Source organism: Bufo gargarizans, chromosome 2 (genome assembly GCF_014858855.1).
Source record: "Bufo gargarizans isolate SCDJY-AF-19 chromosome 2, ASM1485885v1, whole genome shotgun sequence".
Lineage (NCBI taxonomy): Eukaryota > Metazoa > Chordata > Amphibia > Anura > Bufonidae > Bufo > Bufo gargarizans.
In genome coordinates, this window is record NC_058081.1 from 170,654,832 (window position 1) to 170,667,142 (window position 12,311).

Here is a 12,311-nt window from a genome sequence, read left to right on the forward strand (position 1 = left end):
GAAGCTGGTGGGCATTGTGGTAACAGCTGGCTAGGTCAGATCCAGAATGCTTCTCTGCTGGAACAGCCTGCCGGAGAGCAGAACGCAAATGTGAAAGAAGCCTTTACACAACTATATATGTAGATTAATTGTATATGTTAACTGAAAGATAGCTTGTCAAAGCTGCCATTTTTTAGACTCAAAAAAAAAAAAAAAGGAATTTTAAAATGCTAAATTCTCAAATAACTAGATTTTAGTGGCATCTAGTTTGATTGTTGTAGTTTTGTCTTTGCAGGTGGTAGCAAGGCACGAAAATGGATCCCCGTTTTGATTTGAAGTATCGTCCACAAGATTCTGGTGTCTTAAACCAACATAAGGAAGACAAGAAAAGAAAAATAAGAAATTCCCACAATGTAGCAGAAGGATCCTATGGTGTCAGCATCAGAGTTCAAGGAATTGATGGCCATCCATTTATTGTTTTAAATAATAAAGAAGGACATATTTCACGTAATTCTTCAGTGCCTGAATTGGATCGTCTTTCGCAAAACAGATCAGTACTGAATTCAAAGAACAGTCAAAATTCCCTAAAGGACGATATTGAGGATTTCCCAGAGAACCCATACAAACCAGTGAGTAATATGTCAAATAAAGGATACCATGTACGATCTGGAAATGGCACTTTGGAATTAAAGGAAGGACCCCTAAAAACAAACCTGTTAAATTTTCAAAGACATCCTGAGCTTTTGAAACCATATGATCCAAATGGGCATTCATTGAACATAGACGGTTATAAGAAGTCTACGAGTACAATAACGTTATCTCCCACAGAGAAAGAAAATAAGAAAGATTATATGCCTTTTATGTCACCGCTTAAAGATTCAGTGATAAAAAGTGTGTCAACAAGCCTGGTGGATGGCAAGGACAAATATGCCAAGCAAGAAACCCAAGAGAGAGTGCTATTAGTTAATACTAGTATTTTGAGCAGTGCTAGTGACATTTGTACTTCCGAGTCTTTTACTTCCAGTAATGGATCACCTTATAGTACAAATTCTACAGCTGAATCTAGAAAGACCAGACCTGATGTTCTCCAGTTCAGAAGACAAGATTCAGCTGGGCCAGTTCTTGAGGGATCTCGATCACGTAGGTCTTCCTGTTCCTCAGCAACTGCAACCTCCTCTCATTCTTTGCAAAAATTTTGGCTAGAAGAACAAGAAGATGCTCTCTATGCAGATAACGTAAACCGTCATGAAAACCGGAGATATATTCCTTTTGTCCCTGGGACGGGCCGTGATATCGACACTGGATGTATTCCAGGTGTTGATGAGTTGATTGAAAAGTTTGATTCAAATACTCCTGTGCAAAGAAGAGGCAGATCAGCTAAAAGGAATAGGATTAATCCAGAGGACCGAAAAAGGGCCAGGAGTGTAGACAGCGCATTACCCTTTGGTCTTCAAGGTAATTCAGATTACTTAAATGAGTTCAGTAGAAATTTGGGGAAATCAAATGAACATTTGCTGAGGCCATCACAGATTTGTCAACAGAAATCCCACACACAAAATTATAAACTACCCTTCAAGAGACAGAACACCACTGGAAGCCTTGCCAGCCAAACAGCGCCAACCGAAAGTGTTCATAGGCAAACCTACAGGTCGCTGCCATTTCAGAAGGACATTAAGAATAACCGAGTAACCTCCTTGGATGAAACCGATTCAGCCACACTACCAAGACAAAGCAAAAGTAACGGAGAACTTACAACTATGACATCCACACTAAAGTTACAGAACAGACTTGCTGTCCCATCTGATGAGGGAAATAGGAAGCTGAATGCGCACACTACAGGTCAAAGTGCACAGGTAAGTGCTAATATTTACATTTAATGGCTTATGTATTTACGGTATAGGGAGCTTGGTTTGAGAAACTTTTGTAAAGGGACAACCCAGCATAAAACATGTGGGGCATTGTTATTAGAGTACAGCAAAGACCAGCATGTAACTCGATGCAGTGTACATTTGGGTAGTACAGACGTCTTGTGCCAGTCTTGATTAAAAAAAACAAAAAAAAACTGCTGCATACTTTGCTGAAAAATGATTAAGAGGTAATAATTCTGGCACATCTTTGTTCCGTGTGCCAGAAAATAAAATCTACTCCAGCAGGTGGGGAAAAGTCTGCAAAAAGACACTTCTTTTTTTTTTTTTTTATGCCACAAAAGTGGCATACACTATTCATGCTCCTGCCCTGTTCCTAGTGCTGGCAGAAAGCTACACACATTCAAGCTGCCTATGCGGTCTGTTCCATATAGTTTCCTGCATTGTTATCTACTAGCAGGCCAGTTTAGGAGGAGCACACATTGTTGCTGTTATATACACTGAGGGACATTTATAAGGACTGGCATTCCCATATGCCAGTCTTGACCCCTGTGCGCTAAAGTGAGATGTGCCTAATTTATTAAGAGGCAGATGCCTCTTAATAAATGAATGGCATATCTGCCCTTCCGTACGCTAGAAGTCTATGCCAACCAGGGTCTGGCGCAGATTTCTGATATAACTGACCCCGGTTTCTGGCGTAAATTATAGTAAGCTACACCCCTCCACTAAGGCCGAATTTATTTCTCACCTCTTGATGGATGATAATTGATGAAGAGCTCAAAAAGCTGCAAATTATGGCGCAAATATGGTGTTCTCCTTAATTTGGGACTATTTTATGCCACAATAGTGGCGTATACACTTTTAGTAAATGCCCCTGACTGCGTGATTTCTCTGTCTGGCATGAAGTTGTCTATGACTGCTTCTGCAGGGAGGGATGAAGCTTTATGCTGCTGGAGAAATCATCCAAAATGTGGTCACCAGGTTTGTTTCCTAGCTTAGGGTAGTTACACTTGTGTGGCACATCTCTCTGGCAAGCTGTTTCCGCAGATCTCCAGATCCGGCATTGCCAGACTATAATGGGATCAGGCGGAGATCTGTCCGCTCCCTGGATAATATGCCAGGATTTGGCTGGACAAAAGACGCTGCATGCTACGGTCGCTGATTCCCACATCAGCCTGCCGCAGAGCTGTGCTGCACGGGTGAAATTAGCCGCAGTCATTTTACTTTTACCTCTATGGTTTCAGTTTGGGATCTGATGTCCAAAAAACATGCTATGATAAATATATCCTGGTTAAAAAAATCCCAAATTCTTTAGCTCCTTGGATACATTTTTTCTTATTTGGAACTCTATATCTGCCTATAAATCGGATGAGCCAAGCTTTTACAACATATGTTCAGGAAACAAAGTATCTTTTTGCACTTGTTTTACGAAGAGCTTTTATCCGAGCCAGAAGTGCATCACAATGGTTTCCTTGGCTTGGTGGACAAGAGAGAGAACAGACTACTAGGACAAGATGGCTCCTTTCCAGCAGTTGAAGTACAGCCACCTAAAGGGGAATAACATGAGCTTAAAGTGGCTTTTCACAATGAACTTTGATAAATTTGGCTGTTATGGAAATTCTGAGCTACTGCTGTGACCCCAATCATTTTAATAAATCTCCTGCCAACCTCATTACTCACTTTGTTGTAGCCAGCCTACTGTATGTGATGACTACTACGCCAGGGCAATGTGCCAGCTGGGCAGAATAAAAGCTTTTCTAGTTACTTTCCCTACAAGTGTGATAATTATTCAGGACATTTTTGTTTCTGTGATGGCATTATGTTCTAGTAGTCTTGTTTGTAGCGTATTTTTAGCAACGGGAAAACTGTTTGTTGCTAAAATGTTCATGAATTTAATTTACACCAAACAATACCAAATTAATTATGTTTCATGAAAATATTGTAACAGAACCAATTAGGAATCAAGTATTTTTTTTGTTTACATTAACTAAAGCTTATTCACTGTATAATGAACCATTTTAGAATTTTCTAATAGAATTTGTATGTTTAATCATGTAAAACATATATAATTTATTCATTTATAGTTCTGCCTTTTCTCAACTTAAGGCCTAGTTCACACCTAGTTCACACGACCGTATGGCTTTTATTGTTTTTTGCGGTCCGTTTTTCACGCATCCGTTGTTCCGTTTTTGAGTTCCGTTGTGTTTCCGTTTCCTTTCCGTTATTCTGTATGCCTATGTACAGTATACAGTAATTACATAGAAAAAATTGGGCTGGCCATAACATTTTCAATAGATGGTTCAGAAAAAACGGAACGGAAACGGAAGACATACGGATGCATTTCCGTATGTGTTCCGTTTTTTTTGCTGACCCATTGACTTTAATGGAGCCATGACCCGTGATTTACGGCCAAATATAGGACAAGCTCTATCTTTCAACGGAACGGAAAAACGGAAATACGGAAACGAAATGCATACGGAACAATTCAGTTTTTTTTTTTTTTTTTGTCGAACCATTGAAATGAATGGTTCCGTATACGGAACACAAAAAAAACGGCCCGTACACTCGCAAAAAAAACGTTTGTGTGAACTAGGCCTTAGACTAATGAGAGATCAGTAACAGCTATCTATGTATACACACTTACACAGAGAATGCTATCAATCACTGGTAACACCTCTCTGTGTACAACTGTCAGTGACTGACAGCTATCTCCTAATACACCCTTGCACAGGGAATGCTATTAATCACTAATAACACCTCCTCTGTGTACAGTTATCAGTGACTGACCACTATCTATGTATACACCCTTTCACAGAGAATGCTATCAATCACTGATAGCATGTAGTATGTGGTTATGAGGTCCTCTTTAAACTTATTGATGGTCATTTATTATGACCTCCTGCTCCAGAAACTAGTGCAAAAAGTCCCAAACTTCTGGACTGGCATTGGAAATGCCTAATTTATGATGAGGCCTGCACATTGTCATAAATTATGTGCATCCTCCATGGGATATGAAAGACCAGTGTAAATGACCCCTCTTGAATAGGAACCTTTTATTGTTTACATCGATTTAATGAATGAATGAATGAAGAGAAAGTTTAGAGAATTGTGTTGAGCTGTGTACAATGTGTGATCGTCACTTGATCAGGACAAATTTTCATCCTCTGCAGGTAAAGGGAAAAAAAAAAAGTGTCATAATTTTTTATATGTCATAGAGGTGTTGATTGTTGGGGGGTCTGAATGCTAAGATCCCCACCGATCGCTAGAATGAGAGGAAAGAAGCGCTCACATATTCTGCTCTCTCCCCTCACTGGAAGCAGGATCCACTCTATAGTAGGGATCGACCGATATTGATTATTTTTTTTTTTTAGAGCCGATACCGATAATCTGTGAACTTTCAGGCCGATAATTTATACTGATATTTTATATCTCATAATATATATTATATTAGTTGGTAGTCACTGAGGTGGTGGAAATTTGCATTTGGCACTAGTATATGATGAATGTAAATGATAAATTATTAAAGACCTCAGTTGGTAGTCAATTTATAATTTTACATTTATAATATACTAGTGCCAAATGCCAATTTCCACCCCTCCCCCCTCCTCACTGACTTTATCAACCCCTATCAGACCTCAAATCAGCCCTTTTATTAACCCATATCAGACCTTTATTAACCCCTTTCAGACCTCAGAAAACTCCTCACCTCTCCTGTGCCGCAGCTCCTCTTCATCTCCGGGTCCAGCGTCATGCATCCCTGTGTTCTCCGGCCCGTGCTGCACTGTCACCGAACAGCATGTAGTGTCGGGTCATAGTGCGCACACTACGTCCTGACGCTGTACGGGGTCAGGACAGTGCAGGGCGGGCCCCATGAAAGAAGACCAGGGGTTGAGTATCGGAAGCGCTTGCTGCGCTTCTTCCCCGCTCCCGATGCATACTAGTGCACGCTTCCATAATGGAAGCGCTCACTAGTTTTCGCTTTATACGCATTATCGGCATATCGGCAAGGTTACATGCCGATACCGATAATATACAAAATCCTGAATATCGGACGATAATATCGGTACTTCCGTAAATCGGTCGATCCCTACTCAATAGAAAGTCTATGGACCTGTCGTGATTCCGTCCCTTGCAATGCGGAGGGAGAGCACGATACGCAAATGCTTCTCACATTTTGTGAGCAGGGGTGCACAACTTTTTCTGGTTAGGGGCCACCTCGTCAGCCTGAACCATTTCCAAGGGCCGAAATGAAAATTTAAAGTGGCATTACCTACTGAAATACTATGTTTACAGCATATGGAACATACAGGATATATCAGAAAAGTCTAGTTACACTTCCAGGATTCCCATCTGATGGAGGAATACATGAAAGATACATGTGAGCAGCCACAAGACCTAAACATACATTTCTGTTACCAGAGGGTTGGAGGCCGCACACCATGGTATCGAGGGCCGCATGTGGCCCCCGGCCGCAGGTTGTGCACCCCTGTTCTAGAGGTTGGTGGGGGTATTAGTGCTCAGACCCCAAATATCATAGAGACATATCAAAAGTTTTATAATGTTAAGGACAAATCTTTGAAATAACAAGCAATTAAACCAGCGGCACAGGGTTTGGCCCTGGATGTTTTGTTCAGGGCCCAGAATGCCGCCTTCAGAACAACGATACAGTTGAATTACTGTGGTGGGACATGGGAGCCAGTGGCTCCCTGACCTGCTGTTCACACTCATAGGCCACAGGCGAGTAGATCTGAGGTCTATGAAAGAGTAGAATGGCGCAGAGGGTTGCGAAGTGATAACATCATCACTATCACCTGTGCCATGTTTCAGGGAGAGCAATGACCTTATCTTGCTCACCTGTGCCAAGGTGCAGGTGATACATTGATTTTATCATATTGCCTGAGCTGAGAAACCGGCATTCAGGCCGCAGGCTAGAAGAAGCTTGTGGCGTGCATCGCAAACGGCTTCAGGGAGTCAGGTAAGTCTTTTTTTTCTCTCACTTTAGCAGGAAGATAGTACTGTGTGGTCGGGCATTCTAACTACATTGTGACACTATAGGTACCTGAGGCACTGCAGAGTTGCACTATAAAATTCAAGGCACTATACCTACTGTGATGTAGTAGGGGGTATTATACTTACTGGGGTCACTGTAGGGAGCATTATGCTTACTGGGGGCATTATACCTACTGTGATGTAGTAGGGGGTATTATACTTACTGGGGTCACTGTAGGGAGCATTATGCTTACTGGGGGCATTATACCTATTGGGGTACTACAGAGGGCTATTATGACGACTAGGGCACTATAGGGGACATTATTTATACAGGGGTCAGTATACCAATGGGGGCACTATAGGAGGCATTATAACTATTGCAGGCACAACAGGGGCCCATCGTAACTACTGTGGCACTACAGGGGGTCATTATAATTATTCGGTGGACTATAGCTACTAGTTGCACTATAGGAGGCATTATAACTACTTAGTGCTCTACAGGGGCCTTATTACTAATGGAGCACTTTTAGGTAATATTGGTAATGGGAGTCCTGTAGGGGTATTGTTATCATTGGGCACAATATGGAGTGCACCACTGCTAACAGGGGCTCTCTTGGGGCGCATTATTACTGTTAATAAGGGCACTCTTAGTAAACGTTCTCTCTATCGATGGGACTTTTGGGAGCACTTTAGGGACTATTTTATGTTGCAGTTTTATTTGGCAAGTATAATACTTGGGGGCATTGGGGAACACAGCGGGCAGGATATTAGGGGTAGCAGCAGGATAACACTGTTGGGGCACCATGAGGAGGAGGATGATGGAAAAGTGAGGAACCTATAATGTGAAGCAAACTCCACAGATATAAGACGTTGCTGAAAGAAGTCTTCATGTGTTATCTGGTGTGAATGGAGAAGATGAGGAAACAGGACATCTACATCAGAGGAGACATCATGTAAGAGGTATGTGGTGCTGTATTTTCCTATAAAATGTGTGATAGCGCTGTATGTAATGTCCATCCAAATATGCCTTAACACTGAGCACAGGGGGTTGGATCGAAAATTCAACACAGACATCAGGTGTTGGACCTCAAATCCATTGAGACCCTAGCCACGCCCCTGAATTAAACACACAAATTACAGTAAATTAAAAAATTGTATAACAGTTTATTATACAATGATTAAGCATTTTGTTAATGTCCAAAAAAGTTATTTTTTTTGCTTCTAATTTGTTCTTTGTTCAATATATTCGTGAATAAAAATGAATTTGGCATTAATTGGTACAAACTAAATTAATAATCATATTAGAAACAAAACCTTTGATATGTTTCTATGACTTATCAAAAGTTTTTTTTATAAATAAAGAAAAAAGTGACCTTTTTATGGATGTTATTTCAGCTCCAAACTCCATTTTAATTAGGCCCCAGACAGTGTTGTACCTAAAGTGCACTCGCCTGCTCCTCGCTGCTCCATTCCAGCACTGAGGCTCTGTTTTGTGCTTCTTCTGGTCCCTTGTGGGACCATGTGCACCACTGCAGCCATTCACTGGCCTCAGCCATGAGGTGTCAACAAGTGGCACATCACTGTTGGCTCACTTGCCGCTTGTGGACACATTGTCACTGAGTTCAGTAAATTAACTGCAGCGGTACGTCACCTTACCCATAAGTTTTATAAGCTGGTGACCAGAAGGCGCGCGGAGTGGATCCCCAGCACTGGAATAGAGCAGCGGAGAGGCAGGCGAGTGCATTTTTTTACCTTTTGAGCATGGAAATCCCCTTTAATTCAGTAACTGCAAGTAGAGATTTTGTTAAGGCATTGATGCATATATTTTGTTAAAGTATAACATTTGTAAGACTGTAGTTTAACACTTTTGACAACTTCCTCCCAGACAGCACCTGCATCAGCCAATGGTGGCATGATCTTAACACGCATTGTGCAGTCATTGCACAGTGGTCGTGGCTTGGCTGCGTTTGAGATGCTGTGCCAATTGGCCGTACCCTAATGGGGATAAAGCTATCGTTCAGCAGTGGATGGGCATGTGGCGCCTACACCGTCCCCTGATTGACAGCTTCCTCCCTTTTGAAAGTCATAGGGAGGAAGCTGTTAAGGACCACACTTGAACACATCAGACTCCAACGATAAAAGGCATAACATTTGAGTTCTCCAAAACCACAGCACATAAGTGACAAACTACTGAAATCAGCGCATCTGTCATGCTGCCCTTGGACTGCGCATAATAATGGGGCTGTCAGGTATAGCTGTTCATAGTATGCGTGAAAAAAATTCATAGTTGGCCAGTGCCCAATGCAGAAGGCATGCTCCTTACCAGGCATGCAGTTCCCACCATCTACCCTCCAATTTATTTGGGGCCAAATGTGCCATTCTTATTAAATTCGGGATGATGTCTGTGTGGGCCTATAATTTCTTCTCCAGCCCTGACAGATTAATGTTAACCAGATAAACTTTGATGTGTAATGTATCGCTACGTATGGAAGAAATAAAGGATTTCCCCTTATTGTTCTTGTAAAACCAAACACATCTGTTCAGCTTTCTGTAAGAAAGGTGCATCTCACCCGAGAGGAAGTACTCTTCACTATTTAGAAGGTAAACCCTCTGGATGTGTTTCTGGGGTTAATTTCACTGTATATTATTAGAGGGCAGGACTCTCGTTATAGTCTAGTGACAAGTAGGCATAAAATAGCTGCAACCTGTCATTCATGTCTTCTGTGAAAATGGCGTACACTAATAGATTCTGTCTGTATTTTACAGTGCTTTAATCAGAAATAACATTGCCCGGGTAGTTGAATCAAGGATAAGATAAACTGATGGCACAGTTCAGTCTGAGTTATGGAGATTTTAGGGTACTGCAAAAGGATTCCATTTGTACATGGATCCGGATGCGGATCCGTCTCACAAATGCATTGCAATATCGGATCCGTCTCTCCAGTTGTCATCCGGAAAAACAGATCCGGTATTTATCTTTTTCACATTTTTAAAGATCTGCGCATGTGCAGACCGCAAAATCGGATCCGTTTTTTTCCAGAACACTATGGGCCGGATCCGGCATTAATGCATTTCAATGTAAAATAAATGCCGGCATTCCGGCAAGTGTTACGGAATTTTGGGCGGAGAAAATACAGCAGCATGCTGCTGTATTTTCTCTGTCCAAAAACCATACAGTGACTGAACTGAAGACATCCTGATGCATACTGAACGGATTGCTCTCCATTCAGAATGCATTAGGACAAAACTAATCAGTTTTTTCCCGGGTATTGAGCCCCTAGGACAGAACTCAATACCGGAAAAGTTTAATGCAAGTGTGAAAGTACCCTTACATTATCGCTTTGTGCCAGCAGGGTTAAATTTGACTATATAACTAAAAATGTCTGAAAAAGGAAAAAAAATATATATCGGGATTACCGGTATCGCATTTTTTTTATGTAGCCTGTGGTCACAAATCTGGTATGGTTTGGGCCTATTGCTATTGATAGGGCATGTATAAGAAATCACGGTCTTCTCGGGCTGCGTTACTACTAATCCCTACTCCACCCATTTATCTGTTGAATACATATGTACTCAGCAGGGTGGAGAACGTACATTCGCTTTGAAGGCCTTTCCTGAGGCCTCTGTTCCTCCCTTTTTTATAGAATTCAGTCTGTCTCTGACATTTGTTTAGGTATTGAATGGGTTAAATATATCTTTAATGTTTTGTTCTAAATGTGATACTGTAAGGGTACATGCAGTTCAGGACTCATGTGCAGAGAATCCACACTCAAATCCGCAGGTGTTCGCAGGCAAATCCGTGCGGTCAATCCACATCAATTGGTGCAGATTTGGTACAGATTTTCTGCATGCGGATTTTACTAAGTGAATGGAGAAAATCCGGTCAGGAAAAATAAAATAAATTGATATGCTGTGGATTTTAAAATCCGCACCGCAGGTCAACATCTGCACAGAAAAAATCTGCATTGTGTGCATTGAGAATTTTAAATTCTTAAAGAATATAATGTACATGATAATATAATACATCCTGATTGTGTGCATTTAGCCTAAAGATAGTCACAAGTATAAGATTCTGCTCCTGCGGTGAAGCTGGGGGTGCTAAACTAATGGAAACGGGCCTCCAATGGCTGCAGATCTGCGGGGGATCCGTGTATCTCTCCCATATGTTAATGTCAGTCTTCCTTCTGCACAGACATTCTTTTTTTCTTTTAATCATTAAGTGGAGGGTTTATCAAGCCCTGCACGACAGAATTCTGATTCCAAAAAGTTGCAAAAGAGGGCTTTTGCAACTATTAGCATTACTCCCTTCAGTTTTGAAAAATGAGCGTGGTTAGCAATGTTATTGAGGGGCGAGACAGAAGAAATTAAAGTTCCGTGGCCCGCAAAAAAGATAGAGCATGTCCTTTTCTTGTCCGCAAGCATTTCTATCATTGGGCTGACTGTGTGCGTTCCGCAAAATGCAGAACACACACAAAATCGGCTGATTTTATTGTAAGCTGGCAGCACAGGGAACGTGTCCTTTCTCAGGAAGCATGTCCTGTCTCTGTAGTTGGTGGCGTTTCAAAGATGGAACTGAACACTAGGGTGGACAGAGAAATTAGGAAAAGAACAAACAGCAGGTGGCACTATACTGATGGATTTCATTTAATAACTCAGTGGCTTTACAAAATTGTTTCATTGGAGTCAAATAAAAAAGTATTAAGAGCCAGGTACTGTTTTGAAAAATGTCAAATATTTTTCGATGGACAACCCCCTTAACTGTAGTGTCCCTTTAGTGCCATGACCAGCTTTTCTATATATTTATTTGTGCAGCCACACCCTTTAAATCAAATTGTGGGCGAGCATTGGCATTGTTACCTTGCATCTTTGGATTCCAAGGGAAACATCTGCATCCCTCGGGGTCATCTAGATTATAACGAGAAATGAGAATGTGCTGGCCATTTTTAGCTAGGAGACCATGGGTGTGGAGCTACAGCTCAGAGCTTCCGAATGGGCAAAATTGGCACAATGCTGAATGCTATTTTATCTCTACAATATTATCTAAGTTCCTTTCCATGGGCACTTTGCCAGTTGTTTCTAAAGGAGGAGATCCTGAGCCTGTTGGAACAATCCCGTTAGATGTTGCTTGTCTACGTGGTGTATTAGGTTTTATTTCTGTTCATGCAGTTACACTATGCTAATTCTAACAGTGTAGCATTTTTTTTTTAACCTTTATTGAAAGGCTTTTCCTGGACTGAGATATTAAGGCATTATATTGGCAGTCTATGGTTTCGCACTGCAACATGCAGCATGCTGCGACTGCGATGCGATAGTCGCTGAAAATCCATTTGAGATGTATTTTTCTGCGACTGTTGCGTCGCAGTGGCAGCATGTTGCATGTTGCAGTGCGACACCATAGACTGACATTAAAAAATTGTTGCACAACAAATGTTGCAGTGTAGTTGTGCCCTATCTGTCGTGCGACTTATTGTCGCGCAG

General features: G+C 41.5%; 1 protein-coding gene across 3 annotated transcripts in view; it reads left to right on the plus strand.

The window, feature by feature from the left end:
* Positions 1 to 12,311, plus strand: part of CGNL1 (cingulin like 1) — a 127,661-nt gene that overhangs the window by 37,297 nt on the left and 78,053 nt on the right. For all 3 annotated transcript variants that reach the window (XM_044279696.1, XM_044279697.1, XM_044279698.1), the window contains exon 2: positions 275 to 1,832. In XM_044279696.1, coding sequence (XP_044135631.1) covers positions 294 to 1,832 — 1,539 coding nt within the window. In that variant the 5' untranslated portion in view covers positions 275 to 293. The remainder of the gene's footprint in view (positions 1 to 274; positions 1,833 to 12,311) is intronic.